The 19,689-nt window shown below is 45.8% G+C and overlaps 1 protein-coding gene across 1 annotated transcript in view; it reads right to left on the bottom strand.

Annotated features, from left to right (window-relative positions):
* The window catches only part of PSME4 (proteasome activator subunit 4), a 228,449-nt gene that overhangs the window by 92,401 nt on the left and 116,359 nt on the right, over positions 1 to 19,689 (bottom strand). Inside the window, exon 22 of the mRNA XM_075064374.1 lies at positions 6,899 to 6,954. Within this exon, the coding sequence (XP_074920475.1) occupies positions 6,899 to 6,954 (56 nt within the window). The remainder of the gene's footprint in view (positions 1 to 6,898; positions 6,955 to 19,689) is intronic.

The raw sequence follows: 19,689 nt of genomic DNA, 5'->3' as shown, positions 1-19,689 counted from the left end.
CACAATGCAAAGTAAACATGTAAATAGAGGCCCAAGAGGCTGCTCTACAAATGTCTAGGATAGGGACATGGGCTATGTAGGCAGCTGATGAGGCCTGAGCCCTCAGAGTGTACCCTGACGATAAGTGGGGGGGAACCCCTACCAGATCATAGCACGTGTGTATGCACGAGGTGATCCAGCGGAAAAGACGCTGGGTAGAGATAGGTTGCCCTTTCACCCACTCAGCTGAGGCAACAAAAAGTTGCAAAGATTTCCGGAAAGGCTTGGTCTGATCCAGATAAAAAGGCCAATACTCTATGTACAACGAGCGTGTGGAGGCAGCATTCCTCGTTGGAGGAATGGGGCTTAGGACAGAGAACGGGGAGAAAGATGCTCTGTTCCATATGGAAGGCAGAAACCACCTTCGGAAGGAAAGCCGGGCGTGGGTGAAGCTGGACTTTGTCCCTGTGGAAGACTGTATAAGGGGGTTCCGAGGTTAAGGCCCTGAGTTCTGAGACACGTCAGGCCAACGTGATTGCTACAAGAAAGGCTACCTTCCATGAGAGGTGAGACCAGGTACACATGGCCAGAGGCTCAAAGGGAGGACCCATGAGTCGGGACAAAACAAGGTTCAGATCCCACTGAGGCACAGGGGATCTAGCGTACGGGAATGAATGGTCAAAGCCCCTCAGGAAACAGGAGCTCGTAGGGTGGGAAAAGTCGAGTGCCCTTGCACCAGCAGGTGGAAGGCCGATATGGCTGCCAGGTGTACCCTGACAGAGGCGGGTGCCAGTCCCTGGATCCTAAGGGACAGGAGGTAGTACAGAATAAACTGGAGAGCTGCGTATGAAGGGAAGACACCCCGCTCACTCACCCACTTGGAAAACCTGGACCACTTCGCCATGTACGTCTGGCGGGTGGACAGCTTCCTACTTTCCAGGAGGACCCACCTCACCTGCTCTTCTCCTCATCTAGCCACGGAGCAACCATGCTGTCAGGTGGAGCGCAGCTAGATTGGAATGGTAGAGGCAGCCCCCATCCTGGGAGAAGAGGTCTGGGCGAAGTGGCAGCACCCTCCGTGGGGCCACCAAGAGGCGAAGGAAGGCCCACGCCAGGGCTGTAAGGATGACTCTCATCTTGTCTGCTTTTACCTTTTGTAGGACTCTCTCAATGAGGTGGAATGGCGGGAAAGTGTAAAGGACCTGGCCTGACCACTGCAGGAGGAACACATCAGAGGTCGCACCCTTCTCCACTCCTCCCCGGAGCAGAGCCAGGGGCAATGCCGGTTCTGGTGAGTTGCAAAGAGGTCAACCTGGGGAACTCCCCACTCTCGGAAAAGTCCATGAACGACCTCCGAGTGGAGTAATCACTCGTACTGGGGGGAGAAAACCCTCCAGAGACGATCTGCTTGGATATTGTGGACGCCCGGGAGGTGTGCAACCCACAGGGAGATACTGTGGGAAAAAACAGAACTCCCATAGGCTCAGGGCTTCCCAGTAGAGGGCTAGGGAGTGAGTTCCGCCTGGCCTCTTGATGTAGTACATGGTGGCGGTGTTGTCCGTGAGGACCCTGACCACCTTGCTGTGAAGGTGCGTGTGGAAGGCCACACATGCCAACTGTACTGCCCTGAGCTCTTTGACATTTATGTGAAGGGATAAATCCGGGATTGACCACGTCCCCCGGGTTTGCATGTTCCCTGTGTGGGCTCCCCAACCTAGGTCCGAAGCACTGATCATCAGCTCCATAGATGGGTTGGCATCCTGAAAGAGAACTCCTTGCAGCATATTGCTTGGGTAATAATACCGCTGAAGGGAAGGCAGTATCAGGGACGGAATTGTGAGAACCCTGTCCAGCTCGTCCCGGGTCTGGGAGAATTGGGAGGCTAGCCAGAGTTGGAGGAGCCTTATTCGGAGCTTGGCATGGCGGACCATGTATGCACATGCTGCCATGTGCCCTAGAATTCTAAGGCATGCCCTTGCCGTTGTCACTGGGAAAGCCGTGACCGAGGTGACAAGACCTCTTAAGGTCTCGAATCTGTCCAGGGGGAGAGAGGTTATGGCCCTTGAGGAGTCCAGCAGCACCCCAATGAACTCTATGCACTAAATTGAAACTAAGGTTGATTTGGCCTTGTTCACCACTCCGCCGAAACCGGTGCATGTTGACCGGAGCAGCTCCACGTGCGTCTTTACCTTGGAACGAGAGTCGCCCTTGAGAAGCCAAACTAGGAAGTGAAGGAAGTGCCTGTGCCTCACGAAAATATGGATGTGAAAATACACGTCCTGGAGGTCCAGGGCTGCACACCAGTCCCCGGGGTCCAGGGAGGGGATAATAGAGGACAGAGACACCATGCAGAACTAGAGCAGGCCAGAAAATGGTTTAGGTCCCACAGGTCCAGGATGGGCCTGAGGCCCCCTTTGGCCTTCAGGATCAGGAAGTACCGGGAGTAGAACCCTTTGCCCTGGAATTCTACAGGTACTCTTTCCACTGCCCCAGGTGCAGTAGACGGTCCACCTCCTGCCCTAGGAGGTGTGCCTGCTCTGGGTCCCTCGGGCAGGAGGTGGGTGCAACCCATGATGGTGGTTGGAAATGGTGCTGAGGACCTCCTGGTCCAATGTTATGGGGGAACACGCCATGCGGAAGGCAGACAATCAGTTGCAGAACACTAACTTTATTAATTGGGGGAGTCCCCTTGGCAACTGGCCTGGTGCCCCCCTGGCAAATAGTCAAAACTGCCTCTTTCCCTGTCTCTTGCCCCGAGATGGCCAGGCTGAGGGCTGGAGCGGGACTGCCACTGAGACCGACGTTTTTGGTATCTCAGTCTCTTATACAGGGGCTTTATCTGCTCCTTGCAGGTTGAGCCGAAGGTTGCGGTCTGGCCTTGTCCTTAGCTGGACAGACGTAGAGGCCCAAGGTCTGCAGGGTGGTGTGGGAATCCTTCATCCAATGCAGTCTGACATCCGTCTGGTCTGCAAAGAGCACTTTCCCATCAAAGGGGAGGTCTTGCATAAGGGATTGGGCCTCGTCGACAGTCCAGACAGGAGGAGCCATGACACCCTGCGCGTGGAAATCGCGGAGGCCATCGAGTGGGCTACAATGTCGGCTGCGTCTGACGCCGTTTGTAGGGCCGCTTTAGCCGCTGCCGCCCCCTCTTCCACTAGAGCCTTAAAGTCCTTCCTGTCCCAGTCTGGGAGGAGAGGCTCAAACTTAGGCAGAGACTTCCACAGGTTAAAGTCATATCTCCTCACTAAGGCCTGGTGGTTGGCTACCCTGAGCTGGAAACTTGCCAAGGAATAAAATTTTCTATCAAAGAAATCCAGTCGTCTGGCATCCTTGTTTTTGGGGGTATGTGCAGGCTGGTCCTGTCGTTCTCTGTGGTTTACTGACTCTACCACAAGTGAGTTAGGTGCCAGGTGGGAACAGAGGTACTCATGACTCTTGGCCAGCACAAAGTACTTCCTTTCAGCCTTCTTGGAGATTGGGGCCAAGGAGGCACGAGTTTGCCACAGGGTGATGGAAATGTTGGCTAAACCCTGGTGCAGGGGCAGAGCCACACGGCCCGGTGCCGAGGGAGATAACATGTTAAAGAGGGAATCAAAAGGGCCCTCCATCTCCTCGGCCTGCAGTTGGAGGCTGGATGCCATTCTTTTTAGCAGGTCTTGCTGTGCCTTAAAATCCTTCCGAGGGATTGATGGTGGAGGAGCCATTATGGTGCCGTCCGGTGCCGGGTAAAGAGCCAGCATGGAGCCGTGGGCTTTGGTCAGTACCAGGGGGTCAAGCCCCAGATCCGAGTCTGGGCGTGGGTCCGCTGACTCGTGGTCCATCGATTTGTCTCTTAAGTGGCGAGACGAGGCTAATGGAGCCTGAGACGCTCCAGCGACTGAGCAGGCCCCAAACTGGACAGGCATCGGCAGCCAGGGTGCCCATTGGCACCACTGTCCCTGCCACGGGGCCCCTTGCCACTGACCCAATTGAGGGCCCAGTGGCGGTAGTTGTCCCAGCTGAGCTGCATGGGCCGAGGATGGGCGGCTGGGTGCTAAGGCCAAGGTCACCATTGAGCGCACAGTCTCATGGGAATGGTACAAGAGGCGGTGCCTGTGATGCCGCCTCCCTCTGGACTTGGACCTCGATGTCGAGGAATGGTACCCGCCCGAGGTGCTGCTTCGGTACCCATTAAGGCATCCGGTGCCCCTGCGCCGAGGCATCGCGAGGGGAATCTCCAGTGCTGTGTCTAGTTGAGTGGGAACCAGAACGAGAACGACGACATGTATCCCGTTGAGACTGGCTGCAGTAGTCATGTCGGGAAGGTAAATGTTCCCAGTGCCTCTCTCGATGCCTGTGCTCGTTGGCAGGCGGCGTAAAGGGTCCTCCAGATTCCCGTCCAGGTGGTGAATGGGATGGCCTGGTCGGAGTCGAGGGAGGGCGAGAGCTGCCGGATGACCGGTTGCTGAGTGTCAAACGATGTGGGGAGCAGTCCTCAGACTGGGAACTGCAACCTGCAGGAGAGGTTTGATGGGCACCCAATGGAAGCTTGCCGCAGGACCGGGGGCTCGACATGGGCTGCATGCCTGGAACCGGCAGACTCAATGTCTTTTGCAGCCTGCATTGCCTCCAGCATCAACAGCATCTGCACCGGTGGAGAAGCGTGCACGGGCTGCTCCACTCAACACGAATTGGAGGCCTTGAGCTTGTGGGGGGGACCGCGGGCTGCCTGATGTGGGACCAGCCTCCCCTCTTCCCTTGTCTCGGTGCCGCTGCAAGGTAGGGCTCTTTCCCTGTTTCTTGGAGGGGGAGCGGTGCTAGCTGGTAGAAGGGGCCTCGCTATGCACCAGCGATGCAGCAGCGGGTTCCGAGTCCACCCGGCGTGCCGGAGTTGAGGCCAATGCGATTCGATCAGCATGGAGTCTAATGTTTCTCTCCTTCTTGGTCCGTGGCTTGAACGACCTGCAGCTCTTACAACGTTTGATGATGTCAGTCTCACTCAAGCAGCGCAGACACTCAGCATGCGGGTCACTCCTAGGCATAGAACAGCAACAGGAGTCGCACGACTTGAAGCCCCAGGCATGCCCCGAGCCCACTCTAACAATTGAAGTAACAATTCCACAAATGGTACCACTAAGATCGGGTAGAAGAGCTGGAGCACAAAGTTCCAACTACCTTCACTGGCGGCAAGAAGGAACCGAGGATGGGGGGAGCACACGGTCCCCCTTATAGTGCTATATACAGGTGCCACTCCAGGGGTCACTGCGGTGCTCCCCCCTGCCCATGGGCACTGCTAAGGAAAAATCTTCCAACACCAGTGCATGTGGCGAGCATGGACACCTACTGTGGAATACACATGAGCAATCACTCGAAGAAGAACCAGGACCACACTGCACTTAGGCACTCAAACAGGACATACTTTGCAGGTGCAGCAACATTAAGTGTTAGCCAAAGTATGTTACATGTATTGCACACCATATCAATATGTATTACACATTATATTAACATTATATAAATGTTAGCACAAAGTCATGCTAAATTGCATTTTGCTCACTCAGGCTGAGGTACATAGCCCACAATACCCTGCACAGCACAATTCTGCACTTCGCATAGGTGGATGCAGAACTTGTCAAAACCAAGACACATGAATGCTCTGCCCTGGTACAAGCTTGGGAGGTGCCTTCACAGGCAACTGGTTTTGGAATGTGTCCAAAAACAGAATAAGGAAAAATGATACTGGAAAAATAAGGTACAAATTTATTTGGTAAATTTTAGTCCTGGATGATGTACAGAGTGTTTTTAGCTCATAAACAGTTACAATATAAATACAGACAGTTTTGGGAGCGTATTTTGGAGCACAGCTTCTGTGTAAGGTGAACTAAATGCTGTGACTGCTTCCCAGAAGGAGTGGTAACGTATTACCATATGTACTCATTCGTAAGCCGAATTTTTTTAGTAAAAAAAGGGAAGCACCAGAGAAGGGGGTCAGCTTATGAACGGGTATAGAGAGGGAGAGGTGGGACACAGCCCCTCCCCCCAATAGAGGGAGTGAGGAGAGGCAGCACAGCCAGCAGAGACAGAAGGGAAGAGGTGGGGCCAGAGTCTCTCCACTTCTGGTCACTTCTGTCCCCAGCCTCTGAAGCAGCTGCAGCTCCAGGGCTGGCAGGCTGCAGCCATGCCGCCCGACCTGCCAGAGCATGCTGTGGCCGTGCCGCCCAGCCCAACCCATTAGAACATGCTGCAGCCACACCGCCCAGTCTGGCCCGCTGGAGTAGGCTGTGACCGCGCTGCCCAGCCTGCCAGCGCAGCTCTAGCCAGGCCAGAGACATCCTCCCCTGGCCCTCCAGAGATAAGGTGGGAAAGAATGAGATGGGGAGAGTGGGGGGGTCCCGGGCTAGGGATGGGGTCATGTGGGGGCTGGTCACAGGGGTTACTCCCCCGACCCCCACTTTCTCCCCCACAAAAATTTCCCCACCAGTTGCTGTCCTGGCCCATCAGGGTAAGCAGCTGGCACGCCCGAACACTTTGTTTACTTAGGTTTATCTCTGTGTCTGTGGATGCTCGAGGTAAACAAACCATCTTGGCCCACCAGTGGCTTATTCTGATGGCCCAGGAGCCAAAGTTTGCTGACCCCTGAATTATAGGGTCCGCTTATGAATGAGTCATACATTTTTTTCCATTTTTACTTATCCATGGGAGGGGGGGAGGGTTGGCTTATAAATGAACTGGCTTATGATTGAGTATATACGGTAACTCTTTCCTTTCTATATTGTACTGCTTTGTCTTTAGACTATAAGTTTGGCAAAGCTTGGTTAGTTGGTCTCAAACATTTTTAATAATGAACCACAAATGTAATCAAATCAATTGGCTACGCATTAACGATAAGAGTATAAAATTAATTATCTTGTGACTTGATTTAACAGAGTTAGGACTGACCTACCATAGTTAATGCCAGTGTAAAGTTTTGTCTCTTCCAAAGACACCAGACTTGGAACCCTGCATAAAGACAAAATACACTGTATTACAAGGTAAGGAAATCTGTTTAACAAAATGAGTTTTATTGACAACTAATTTCTACTTACAAAGTAAGGTTGATGCTAGTGGATGACCAAGAAGGTTTAATTTACTAATTTTATTATTTATCTTTAACATTCTGAAAGCTAGGAATACATATTGGTCAGGTGGTTTGCCTTTTTTGAGAGAGTGAAAGCCAAGGCAAAGCCACCTTGAGTATAAAATCTTGATCCAGTTCCATTTAACAAGAGTTAGAAATGACTCATTTCTTCCAATGCATGTTCACATCAGCATGACAATGAAGGACAGTGGCACTGATACAGCCATTTATTGGATTAACTGCAGGTGAATCAGATTACTGGATAGCACGGAACTGAATAAGAATCTCAGGAAAGGCAGAATATATAAATTCAATAGCTTATTTTCCCCCCACACCTGTGGTCCTTCCTTTAAATAAAGAAAATAGTATGCAATGTGCCTAGGTCCAACTGTTAATGCTAATCTCTGAAGCCCACCACTAATAATAACCATGCCAAGAGAGTACATAATAGTCAGAACAATACATCTACGTGACAAGTTTTTTCTTATAAAGAAAAGCTTAACTAAGACAATAATTTGGTTATAACTTGATTCTACTCTACATTTTTAGCTGTGCATTCTAGTCCTTGCAAGATGTGGTTTTTGCACATGGTTGCATAAATAAAACAGCAGACTGTGACACTGCATGCCAATGTATCTAATGGCAAGACCAAGTCATTAGAATATACATTAAATTTTATTTCCTGTTTTGTTTCTAAAGCTACATCATAGACACACTAAGGGTAAGTGGATTTAAACCCTGAAGGAAAAACCACCAGGATACTTTTCAAAGAAATTCAGGAGCTACATAAAAACTGCACTAACGTTGCAAGAACAGTATCATCAAACGGTCCATATTGCTAAATGTAATTTTCCCTGTAGAATTGAGGATTGTATCAACAATGGAAATGGTGCAAAAAAAGTTAGAGAACTGGGAAGAGGAACAATATCAGTCTTTTATTGTTATAGATGTTTGCCCACTTGGCAAGAAGTGCTTACACATGTAGCACCAGCATCAGCACACATAGTCCTAACACAAAAAAATGAAACAAATCTCAACATTTAAGTTGGTGGATTGAGAGGTTAACTCGCCAAGACCAGAATTGAGGGTTATATTTACCCCAGAACAATAACTGATATCACTGATACCTAAAAACAGAACAGAAAGCTAGTGTCATTACATTAGGTGAGGTACTGAGGATGTCAACAACAACTGCAGGAAAATCCCAGCATCCTAAATCCTAAAATAAAGTCTTGTAGGTAACAGACTGATTCTATTGTTTTTGTAATGTTCACATCTACACATTAATCTGAACCGCAAATCAATTAAAAAGGAAGGCATTTTAGTTCAAATTTTAAAAGCTCCCAATTTAACCAAAATAATAAATAATAATAATAATGTTTTCACTTTATTTTCCTGTCTGTGCTTCTAATAGCAGTAAATAAGAAGCTTGAAAATAAAAACCTTTCCATACTAATAACTTATTTATTTTTCCCTATGAAAAGAACTGATATTAATATAGCTGCTCCAGTTATAATGATTTGTTTGGATACTAACACTGATTCCCGAGCAGCTCCAACATTAAGGTAAGATAGCCGTTCCCTCTAAAAGACGACACTGAGGGTGCTAGATAGAAAAATCTATTTTTAGAAAAATGCTGGCTAATTAGCATAAATCCTTCTAAACACAGATGTGTATATTTCTCTAATAGATATTTCCAATTTGGAAGATATTAACAATATTGAAGAAATGAAGATTACTTATTTATAACCAGAGTTCTTCAAGATGGCTCTGCATGTTCCCACTTATGGGGTACTGCACCATCTATTAGTGTTTAACAGTAGAACATTCTCCAAGCAGTGTCAGAGTACTCACACTCTTACACCTCCCCTCAGTATCTCCGAACATTTTGAGGATGAGGCTATATAAGGGGATCCAGAGGCCTCTACCACCTCAGTTCCTTCTATCGCCAATCCAGAGACACAGAACAAGAGGACTCTGAGAAAGACCGGAAGGTGGGAAAGAAGTGTGAATATGCAGAGCCATCTCAAAGAACTAGTTACAAGTAGTGATTTTCATTTCTCCGAGTGACTCTGCATATTCCCACTTACAGGTAGTTTGATCAGCAGTGCTGAAAATAATATGGAGGAGGGAACAGAGTCCTAACTGAATAGAGACTGAAACACCGCTTTACTAAATCTAGCATCACCCTGGAAGCCAAACCACGAGCATAATATTTACTAAAGCGTATACAAAACTCCAGGTTGCAGCCCTGCATATTTCTGAAACAGGGACTTGCTTAAGACACTACCACAGCTTTGGTGGAACAAGTCCATACCATTATAGGTATAGGAACTCCTGAAAATGTATAACATTCAACAATATGTTGTTTAATCCATCTAGAAATAACCTGGGGAGATATGGTATAACCCTCATGACTGTGAGCATAAAACATGAATAATCTATGTGAATTTTGAAAATTTTTAATCTTACTTAAATAACATGCAAGAGCACTTCTTGCATCCAAAGTATATAAAACAGATTCTCCCTTATTAGTAAGCAGCTTTGGGAAAAAGACTGGCAAATAAACTGACTGATAACGAAATTCAAAAACTACTTTTGGCAAAGACCTGGGATCAGGCCTAAGAACTACCTTATCTTTATGAAAAGACATAATTGGAGAATCAGCTATCAAGACATTTAATTCACTCACCCTTCTGACTGATGTTATGGCAATAATGAATGCGGTTGTAGGAGATAAAGAATAGTCAGCCAACAGTTCAAAAGGTTGTTTCATGAATGTAAATAAAACCGAGTTAAGATCCCAAGGAGGGACAGGATTTCTAAAAGGGGGATACATATTAGCTAACTTCAAACTTCTTACTCATGTTATGCACAAACAGCTATCTACCATCAACCAAAATACAGGAAGCTGAAAGAACTGCCAAATGAACTTTCAAATATGAGTTAGATAACACCTCAGTTTTTTTGTGCATGAAATATTCTAAAGTATAAGGTATGGAAGCTGAGACAGGACAATCAGATTTTCCCTGCATCCAAGCCACAAATCTGGACCATTTCAAAGAACAACATCAGCTGGTAGACAGCTTTCTAGAACTAAGAGGTACATTCAACACTGAAGAGGAACATGACTGTTAAAGAGTAATCAGAGTCAAAATCCGACTGCCCAAGACATGAGGTAAAGGGACTGAGGATCTAGATGAAGAATCCTGCCCTACTTGCTGAGATGGAAAATCTGGAGACTGAGGAGAACATATCAATACACTGGTGGACAGTTGAAGCAGATTCATAAACCACTGCTGATGCAGCCAAACCAGGGCAATGAGAATTATCTTTGATCTGTCCAGATATATCTTCCTTACCACTCTCTGGATCAATGGAAAGGGGAGAAAAAGTGTTCAGATAGTGGCTTCCCCAGTCCAGAAGGAAAGCATCCAAGATGGATTAACTGTCCCTTCCTGCTTTTGAGCAAAAGACACGACATTTAGTGTTGAACCTTATAGCAAAAAGGTTGACATCTGACTGAGCCCAACTGGAAAAGATGCTCTGAATCAACTCATCCTTCAGGGGTCATTAGTGCATTTGAGAACTGTTCCCAGTGAGATGATCTGCAATCATTTATTTTCTCCTGCTAAATGCAGGGCCACCAAATAAGTATCATGGAGAATAACCCAGTCCCACAGAATGATTGCTTCCGCACAGAGCTGAGCAGAGAAAGCACTCCTATTTGTTGGCATAGTACAGACTTGATGAATTATTCACTACCATTTGCACAACCCTCCCGTGTAAATGAGAGAAAACAATCTGAGAGCCAGATGAATGGCTCTTAACCCCAACAGGCCAGACAGGCTTTCTTGCTATGAAGTCCAATATGGAGACCGTGAATAAAATTCCTCAGAGTGGGACAGAGATTCAATTTTTTCACATTCAGAACCAGTCCCAGGTCTGGAAAAAAGAAAAAAGGACGTGGCTGTAAAAGCAATGTGGCTTACTAGATCCTCATGAATAGCAGCATTCAGCAGCCAATAGTCCAAATACGGGTAAATACACATTGCCTGCTTTCACAAATGAGCCACTACCACAGAGAGGCACTTTACAAAAAAATTTTAACGCTGTGGACAGGCCAAATGGAAGTACCTTGTACTGGAAATGGCATCCTGCCATCATGAAATGAAGGTACTTTCAATAACGGTGTTGAACAGAGATATGAAAATACACGCCCTTTAAATTGAAACCTACAAACTAATCCATAGTTGAAAATGAAGGGATTATAGAGCCAGAGTTAACATACGAGACCATATGTTGCTCTGTACATTGGGGGAACACTCAGCACCCCCATGTTCATCCTTGTAAAATGATTGTGTGGTATCCAATGCAAAGTTTGTCATGTTGGGTGTCTTCGGAAGGCTCATGATGCACTGAGCATGGTTGTTATGGTGATATTATAGTAATGTAACAGGTTATAATTTCGTGTATGTAGTTATGAGGCTGAAAATGTATCCTCATGGTTTAGAACAGTGGCTCTCAAACTTTTTTTTACTGGTGACTCCTGTCACATAGCAAGCCTATGAGTGAGACCTCCCTTATAATTAAAAGCACTTTTTTATATATTTAACACCATTATAAATGCTGGAGGCAAAGCAGGATTTGGGGTGGAGGTTGACAGCTTGTGACCCCCCATGTAATAACCTCATGACCCCAAGGGGTCCCAACCCCCAGTTTGAGAACCCTCTCCAGAAGCAGAGTGGCAATTCACACCTCATCAGGGCATGGATGGGACAAACCCAGACCAGCCTCACAGGGAGTCACCTCCACATCTTTGGTCAGTTTGGAACTGCGATGAGGTAATGCTCACCTGACCTCAGAAGGGAGGGAGGGGGCGAAAAGCCAAGAGGAAAGAACGAACATGATAAAAAGGAGAGACATTGGCCATGCTTGCTCTCTCTCTTCCACCTACATCTACAGACACCACACCAAGCGACTGAAGAGCTGATCAAAGGGGAGAGCCTGGCTGAAGAGCAACCAGCCAGTCTGTGGTGAGAAGCATCTAGGTTTGTAAGGACACTGAAAGTGTTAAGATCAGCTTAGAATGCGTTTTGCTTTTATTTCATTTGACCAAATCTGACTTGTTAAGTTTTGACTTATAATCACTTAAAATCTATCTTTATAGTTCATAAATCTGTTTGTTTATTCTACCTGAAGCAATGCATTTGGTTTGAAGCGTGACAGAGACTCCACTTAGGATAACAAGCCTGGTACATATCAACTTCTTTGTTAAATTGACGAATTCATATAAGCTTGCAGCATCCAGTGGGCATAACTGGACACTGTAAGATGGAGGTTCCTAGGGTTGTGTCTAGGATTGGAGATACTGGCTAGTGTCATTCAGTTGCACAATCCAAAGAGCAGTTTACATGCCAGCGGCTGTGCGTGAACAGCCCAGGAGTTGGGGTTCTCACAGCAGAGCAGGCTAAGGCTGGCTCCCGGAATCAAGGACTGGAGTGACCTAGCAGATCACCAGTCCAGATAACACCAGAGGGGAACATCACAGACCAAAACTTGCAAATGCACTTCTTCAGGTTTCTTAAATCTAAAATTGGATGAAACTCCCCCATTCTTTTTCTGCTCCAGAAAGTATCTTGAATAAAGCCCCTGTCCCTTAGGAGTTTGGGTATCACCTCGATAGCCTCTATCTGTGCACTTCTGAAAGAACAGTCTCATGAGATGGTTCCCAGAAAAGAGAAAGGTAGGGGAAACTGAAAGGGGGTAATTTCTCAAACAGAATGACATAGCCCTTCTCTGTAATTTCTAAGATCCATTTGTCCAACATAATAAGATTCTATTTGCTGACAAAATGTGGTAGCCTGTCTCTAAACAGAGGAAGGGGAAGATCCTCGCTGACTGGTTCAACTTAATTCTCACATCAAATCTGAGGTCTGGTGTTCAATGAAGACAAGAGGAAAGGAGCAGACTGCTTAGATTTAGGCCTCAATTTAGAAGACCTCTTTTTGCGCTGGCTCTGGAAGCACATAGCCTACTATTGCTGTTGTTGACATTTTTGATTTGACGAGAAATAAGCCAAGAGAGATTGCAAACAATAATGTCTCTAAAAATGGAAAGTAGGTCTCCTCCTAGAAGAAATCAAGCCCAAGAGCGAGCCATCGATCCTGTCTCCTTCATCTTTTTTCAGAAGCACATCTATCTTTTCACTGAAAATACCTCTCCTTCAAAGGAGAGATCTCCCACCTTAATTCTAGTATCCAGAGCCAGAGTAGAGGGAAGCTAAACACGTTTCCTCAGAGTAACTGCAGAAGCCAGTGTTCTATCAGAAGAGTCCGAGACATCAAATGAAGCCCTGAGAGCATGCTTTGCCATATTCTGACTCTCCACTATGATCACAACTGCCAATCTTCTTTTGTTATCTGGCAAAACCTGCACAAACAATGACATCTTTTCCTGCAGGTAGAATTGATAGAGGGCCATAACTGCTTGGTAAGTTGCAATCTTAATACCAAAAAAGGAAGACGAGAATACCTTTCTTCCTAGGGAATCAGTCTTTTTCCCTTCCCTATCAGCAGGAGTGGAATGTGCTTGTCTAGAATTCAAACAGCCACCACCAGAAGCAAATTAGGTACAACGTATGTGTGAAAATATGAAAACTCTTCCAAAGGCATCTTAAATAATCTGTCTCCTAGGCTTGCAGGCATGGATAGTTTTAGCAGGCCGCAATAGACCACTAAGGACGTGGAGCGCTGATCAGCATAGGTGACAATGCAGTCCCAGAATCAAAAAAGAGCTCCAGCATGGACCGTACTGGAGATACTGAATCTGATCTCTGTATGGGGAGATGAATCTGTTCTATTGGAACTCCGTTCCAATAGATGAAATGCCAAAACATTTGAAAAAATCTCCAAGGATATGATGGGCAGAGGCCACAACAGGGACTCAACATAGTGCTGCGTGAAACTTAAGGAGCTGAGACAAGCGTACAAGAAAGCCATAGAATGAAATGGATGCACACAGAGGGAGAAGTGACTGACGACTGTAGCTATCCCACAGTTCCCGCACTCTCCGAAAACCATTTGAATTCTTGGCTGAGCTCCCAAAGCCTGAAGGGTCAAAAACATTGTCGCGGATAGTTCAGGATATATGTCGTCGCCTGCCTCCTCCCCCCACCCCCCCCTCCATGAAAGCAAAAGGAAAAAAATCCTCTCTCGCCTTTTTCAATGTCACCATATGTCTACTGGATGCTGCTGGCAGATGTGGTGCTGCAGCACTACACAGCAGCATCCCTTTCCCTTCCCTTGCGGACGGCAGATGGTACAGTAGGACTGATAGCTGTCATCGTCGTCCCATGAGTGCTCCTGGCTGGCTTCAGCGAGGTAGTCCTGGGCAAAAATGGGAATGACTCCCAGGTCATTCTCTGCTTTAAGCTTTGTCTAATGGAGATTTGCTCCTGCCTGGAATATCATAGCAGCTGGAGGCTGCCCTCCCCTTACCCCTTTGATCTCTGCTGCAGAGACAATGAAGTCAGTGTTGTTATTCATGCATTCTTTATTACTTCATCACACAAATGGGGGGATAACTGCCATGGTAGCCCAGGAGGAGTGGGGGAAGAGGGAAGCAATGGGTGGCTTTGTTGCAGGAGCACTCCCTAGAATAGCATGTGGCTCATCATTTCTGTGGGATGTCTGGGGCTCTGATCCAGAGCGGCCATTTGTGTCTCTGGTTCTTTAGTAGGCTTGCCTGATATTCTAGGCAGGACTGACTCTCCATTAGACAAAACTTAAAGAAGGGAATGACCTGGGGAGTCATTCCCATTTTTGTTCATGCGCCCCCGACCGACCTCACCGGCGGCCAAGGAGCACCCATGATCAGCAGCAACAGATGTACAGTGTGACTGGTAACCATCATTGTCACTTGCAAGGTCAGCAAGATGGTACAGTAGGGCTGGTAACCATCTCTGCTAACTTGCAAAGGCAAAGGGATGCTGCTGTGTAGCACTGCAGTACCGCATCTGTTAGCAACATCCAGTAGACATACGGTGACAGTGAAAAAAGGCTGAATGGGCTCCATGGTTGCCATGCTATGGCGTCTGCCCAGACAATCCAGGGAAAAGGGCACGAAATGATTGTCTGCCGTTGCTTTCACAGAGGGAGGATTGACTGATAACATTTACCCATAACCACCCGCAACAAATTTTTGGCCCCATCATGCATTGTGATCTTAACACAGAATTCCAATGGGCGGGGGAGACTGCAGGAACTATGGGATAGCTACCCACAGTGCAACGCTCCAGAAGTCGACGCTAGCCTTGGTACATGTATGCACAACGCCTAATTAATGTGCTTAGTGTGGCTGCATGCACTTGACTTTATAAAATCTGTTTCCAAATATCGGTTTCTGTAAACTCAGAATAATCCCGTAGTGTAGACATACCCTCATTTAGATCCGAGGAACGTTCAGACGTCATATGGTGCACATAAAGCACCAAAGTAAAAATCCTCTTCAGATCAGAAGATGGACCGGAACTGGAGCAGGGGTGAGGCTGGAGCCAAAGACTTAGATGGAAAAGGATCTGGTGAAATACTCAAATCCTTGAAACTGAAACTGGAACCAGACTTGGTTTTTGGAGCCATAGAGGCCCTGTCAGAACTGGATGGTTCTGACATGTGGAATCCAACTCTGCTAACAGTGGCCATCTTTTCCCAGTATTCTTCTTTGGAACTGACACAGCCAGAGCCAACAGTATGGCTCTCAATTCTGTCACAGGTGATCTTCCCATCTCCATTAATGGTACCTTTCAAAGACCTGACTGCTTGAGAAGCACGACCTCGGAGCTGGACCTGATGAAGGTTCCAACTGGAACCTTCAAACTGCTCTACCTTGCTGGAAGAACTCAAAGGAACTGAAAATGGCCTCTTTACACATTGGATCCGACGAATGCCTGGATCCAGAGGTTTTAGCCTCAATTACCTCCTTAAGGAGAAGAACCTGCAAACTGTTCTATCACTCCTTGCAAGCTCTAGGCATGAAAGTCCAGCAGATGGAACACCCTAAAGGAGAGTGGCCCTTTCCCAAGCACTTGAGGCATGTAATGAGGTTCTCCAACACCAGGAAGACAGCAGGGCATAAAGCACATCTCTTGAATCCTCAGCTGCTTCTTTTGATTTGGTTCCACCATAATCTGGAACTGAGCTACTAACTTAATTATCTACACTTATCACTAAACTAAAAACTATGTTAAACAATTAACAAATCACAAAGAATGGATTTATTTGGTGTTGGTCCAGTTTTGAGCAGGGAGTTGGACTACATGACCTCCTGAAGTTCCTTCCAACCCTAATCTTCTCTGATTCCATGAGTGGGAAAAGAACAGATCTGAATGGACCAGAGAGGTTCACTTCCATCTTTGGCACATGGTCAGAAGAATGTTAGGCAGTAGAGGGGTCTGTAACTCTTTACATAGCTTTCCCTCAGAATGTTCAGAGACACTGAATGGAGAGATAGCAGGGAGCATGAGAGTGCTCCAACTGGACACTGCTTGGAGAAGATTCTACTGTTAGGCACCACTAGGCAATGTAAGACCTACAAGTGGGAATATGCATAGACACTCGAAGAAAGGGAGATTTCTGGTTTCAGCTAGACTAGTAGTGTCCCCAAACAAAAGACAATCTGCTCTCTGACAGGTAAGAAAGTAGTACCACTAACTTGAATCAGAAAAGAAAAAAAACAAACAAACCCACAGATGTTAGGCTATTAGCTTTATTTATTACAGTACGTTGGGGATAACGTCAACTACTAAATTAGCTCAATTATGAGGAAAAATATTTCTAAGATATAAAGAAATCTAGTATTAAAATTAATACTTTAGCTGTTTCTCCAGCCACCAATGGACAAGGTAAGTCCATAAGTAGCAATTCTACTCAACACAGTAAAAAGGATTAAATTATGTTTATATAGGCACAGGAGTTTTTCCTGAACTGGATTTACTTCTTCCATTCCACTGATTTCAGGCAGAAGTCTGCCGGCAGAAGAACCCATCATTTTCTGCAAACAAGCCATGTTCTCTAAATCTCTAAATTATGAAGCAAGGGAAAGGGACATTTTACGCCTCTCAAGTCTCTCTACTTCACACTTCAGGATCTGGACCCCATTAATATAATCTTAGCTCAAATAGTATAAAATAATCCAGGACTAGATTGGAATACCCTTACTCACACAGTATTATCTTACTGTACAAGCAGTCCCAATGACCTCAGTAAGCCTACTCATGGTGTAAGGTTTTATATTCAAAAACAAAGAAAGTTATCATTCTTGTCTTTATTAATACACAGCACTAAAGCTCAGCTACTGAGTCAGCAGCTTTGTTTTAACTATTGAAAAGCAAGCTTTTCTAGTATACACACTATCAGGGGTACATGGCATTTTTGTTATATTTACAGCTGATGCTGAAAAGCAAGATCCACTCAGACACACTACTTACATAATTTAAAAAAAAGATAATACTTTATTTTATATACAAAGCAAGTCACACTGCACAACAAAGCTAAATGTTATCTCATGTGTTGTACTCCATTTCATTCCATACTAACTGCATCCAATAAACAGGGATTAGCTAAAAGAACCTACACTTTGTGTAGGCTGAAAACATGTAAATCCAAATTAACTGAAGCCATCATGAGTAATTTGTTAGTTTATTCTCCACACTACCAACCCTAAAATCTCCTTTATAAAAACAGTAAATGTAAGGGTTTTTTCCCCTAGTTTGAAAACATTTCACTATGTGCCTCACCCAATCCTCTAGAGATGTTCTATGCCCATCACACTCTAGTCATCAGATGCAGCTTCAAAAACAAATGCCAGTTGGCTTCACTCCATTCCACCAATTGAATGGAAAGTTTTCCTAAATGCAAATAAGTATCTTGCCATGTTTAGGATTAGATCATGGGCTAAACCAATTATTTTTAAGTTTAACATACGAGAGTCAAAGTCAAAGAAAACAATTGGAAGGTGAAACAAGGAGAAAACAGGGTTACTCACCGTGGAGTAGTAACTGTTGCCTTTTCTGTGTGCAGCTCCCCCAGCAGAGCTGGGTAGTTTCCTGGAGATGCCAAGAGAGGTTAGCTAGCCCTGCCCCTCATTGTATGACATCACAACCTTACACATTCAAAAGAACTGGTCCTCTCTCATCCCTGACCTTCCGAATGTCTTGAGTGAAAAAGATACTAAAGAAGCTCATACAACAGTTGTGTCAAAGAGCGAGGAGCCATACAAGCCCTAATCAAGCTGTATTTCAAAAGGAAAAATGGGGTCTCAGCGAGTAACCCTGTTTGCTTTCCCAAAAGACCTGCTACTCTTACTAAGTACCATAGTACTTAGGCTGTGGAAATGGGAAGCTAGGGAGGAACACAACTGAACAGCAGTGAAAGATGTCTTAACCCTTCAACACTTGAGAGCATGATAAATAGACTGTACTGGAAAATTCTGATTTATAGCACCATGAGTTAACATAAAAAAGGAAATTAAATTATTTATAACCCCTAAGAATGTTACAAAGACCCCATGAGCACAATAGGAGATTGGGTATGTAGAACTGTTATGTACACAAATACTGTGTGTGAGGATAACCATCACACAAAATGTTATATTTCTGCGATCAGGGTATAAACCACACACCACTGAAGATTTCGACTTAACTATTCAGGACTCTAACTCACCAGCACTACAGAGAATCCCTCAGGATTTTTCATTCAGCCACAATACTCCTGTGCTAGATGGAGTGAAAGCTGTCCAGACCACCTCCTTCCATTTTCTATCTGGCCTGGAGTAGAACTCACAAGTCACCCCAGTCCATCAAAGTCAGATCAGTAACTATTTTTTTTCTCTTACATTAAAAGACTAAGAAATATGAATAGTTAAAGAGCATTTCTGAAACACTAACTTTACCAGATACAACGAACATTTCAGAGGGAGAAAGTAGCACATGCTTGTTTAGGCCAACGATTCATAAAATCCACTACTCTGCCTCTAACATTGGCCTATATTGGCACTTCAGATGAAAGAATGGAAAATCCCTCCCTCCTGCAAAAAAGTATGTTTCAGACAAAGGAGAAAGAAAGATGCCTTCCTGTACCCACTGCAATCTGCTTACAGCCTGAAGCCACTTACTTGTATCTCAGCTAGTATAACTTCAAATGGTGGCCTCTAATTTATCTATCTCCTTTTTAAACTCTGGCCACGTCTACATTACGGGATAATATCGAATTAGCTAAAATCGGTTTCTAAAAACTGATATTATAAAGTCGAGTGTGCGCGTCCACACTAGGCACGTTAATTCGATGGTCCAAGGCTAGCGTCGATTTCTGGAGCGGTGCACTGTGGGTAGCCGTTCCGTAGCTATCCCATAGTTCCCTCAGTCTCCCCCGTCCCTTGGAATTCTGGGTTGAGAGCCCAGTGCCTGATGGGGCAGAAATCATTGTCGCGGGTGGTTCTGGGTACAGCCTTACCCCTCCCTTTGTGAAAGCAGCAGACAACCATTTCGCGCCTTTTTCCCTGGGTGAACTGAGCAAACGCCATAGCACAGCAAGCATGGACCCTGCTGAGATCAGTAACGC

This window comes from Chelonoidis abingdonii, chromosome 3 (assembly GCF_003597395.2).
Source record: "Chelonoidis abingdonii isolate Lonesome George chromosome 3, CheloAbing_2.0, whole genome shotgun sequence".
In the NCBI taxonomy this organism is placed as follows: Eukaryota; Metazoa; Chordata; order Testudines; family Testudinidae; genus Chelonoidis; species Chelonoidis abingdonii.
Note: the sequence above shows the minus strand (reverse complement) of the source record. Positions and strands in the feature narration are given on the sequence as shown.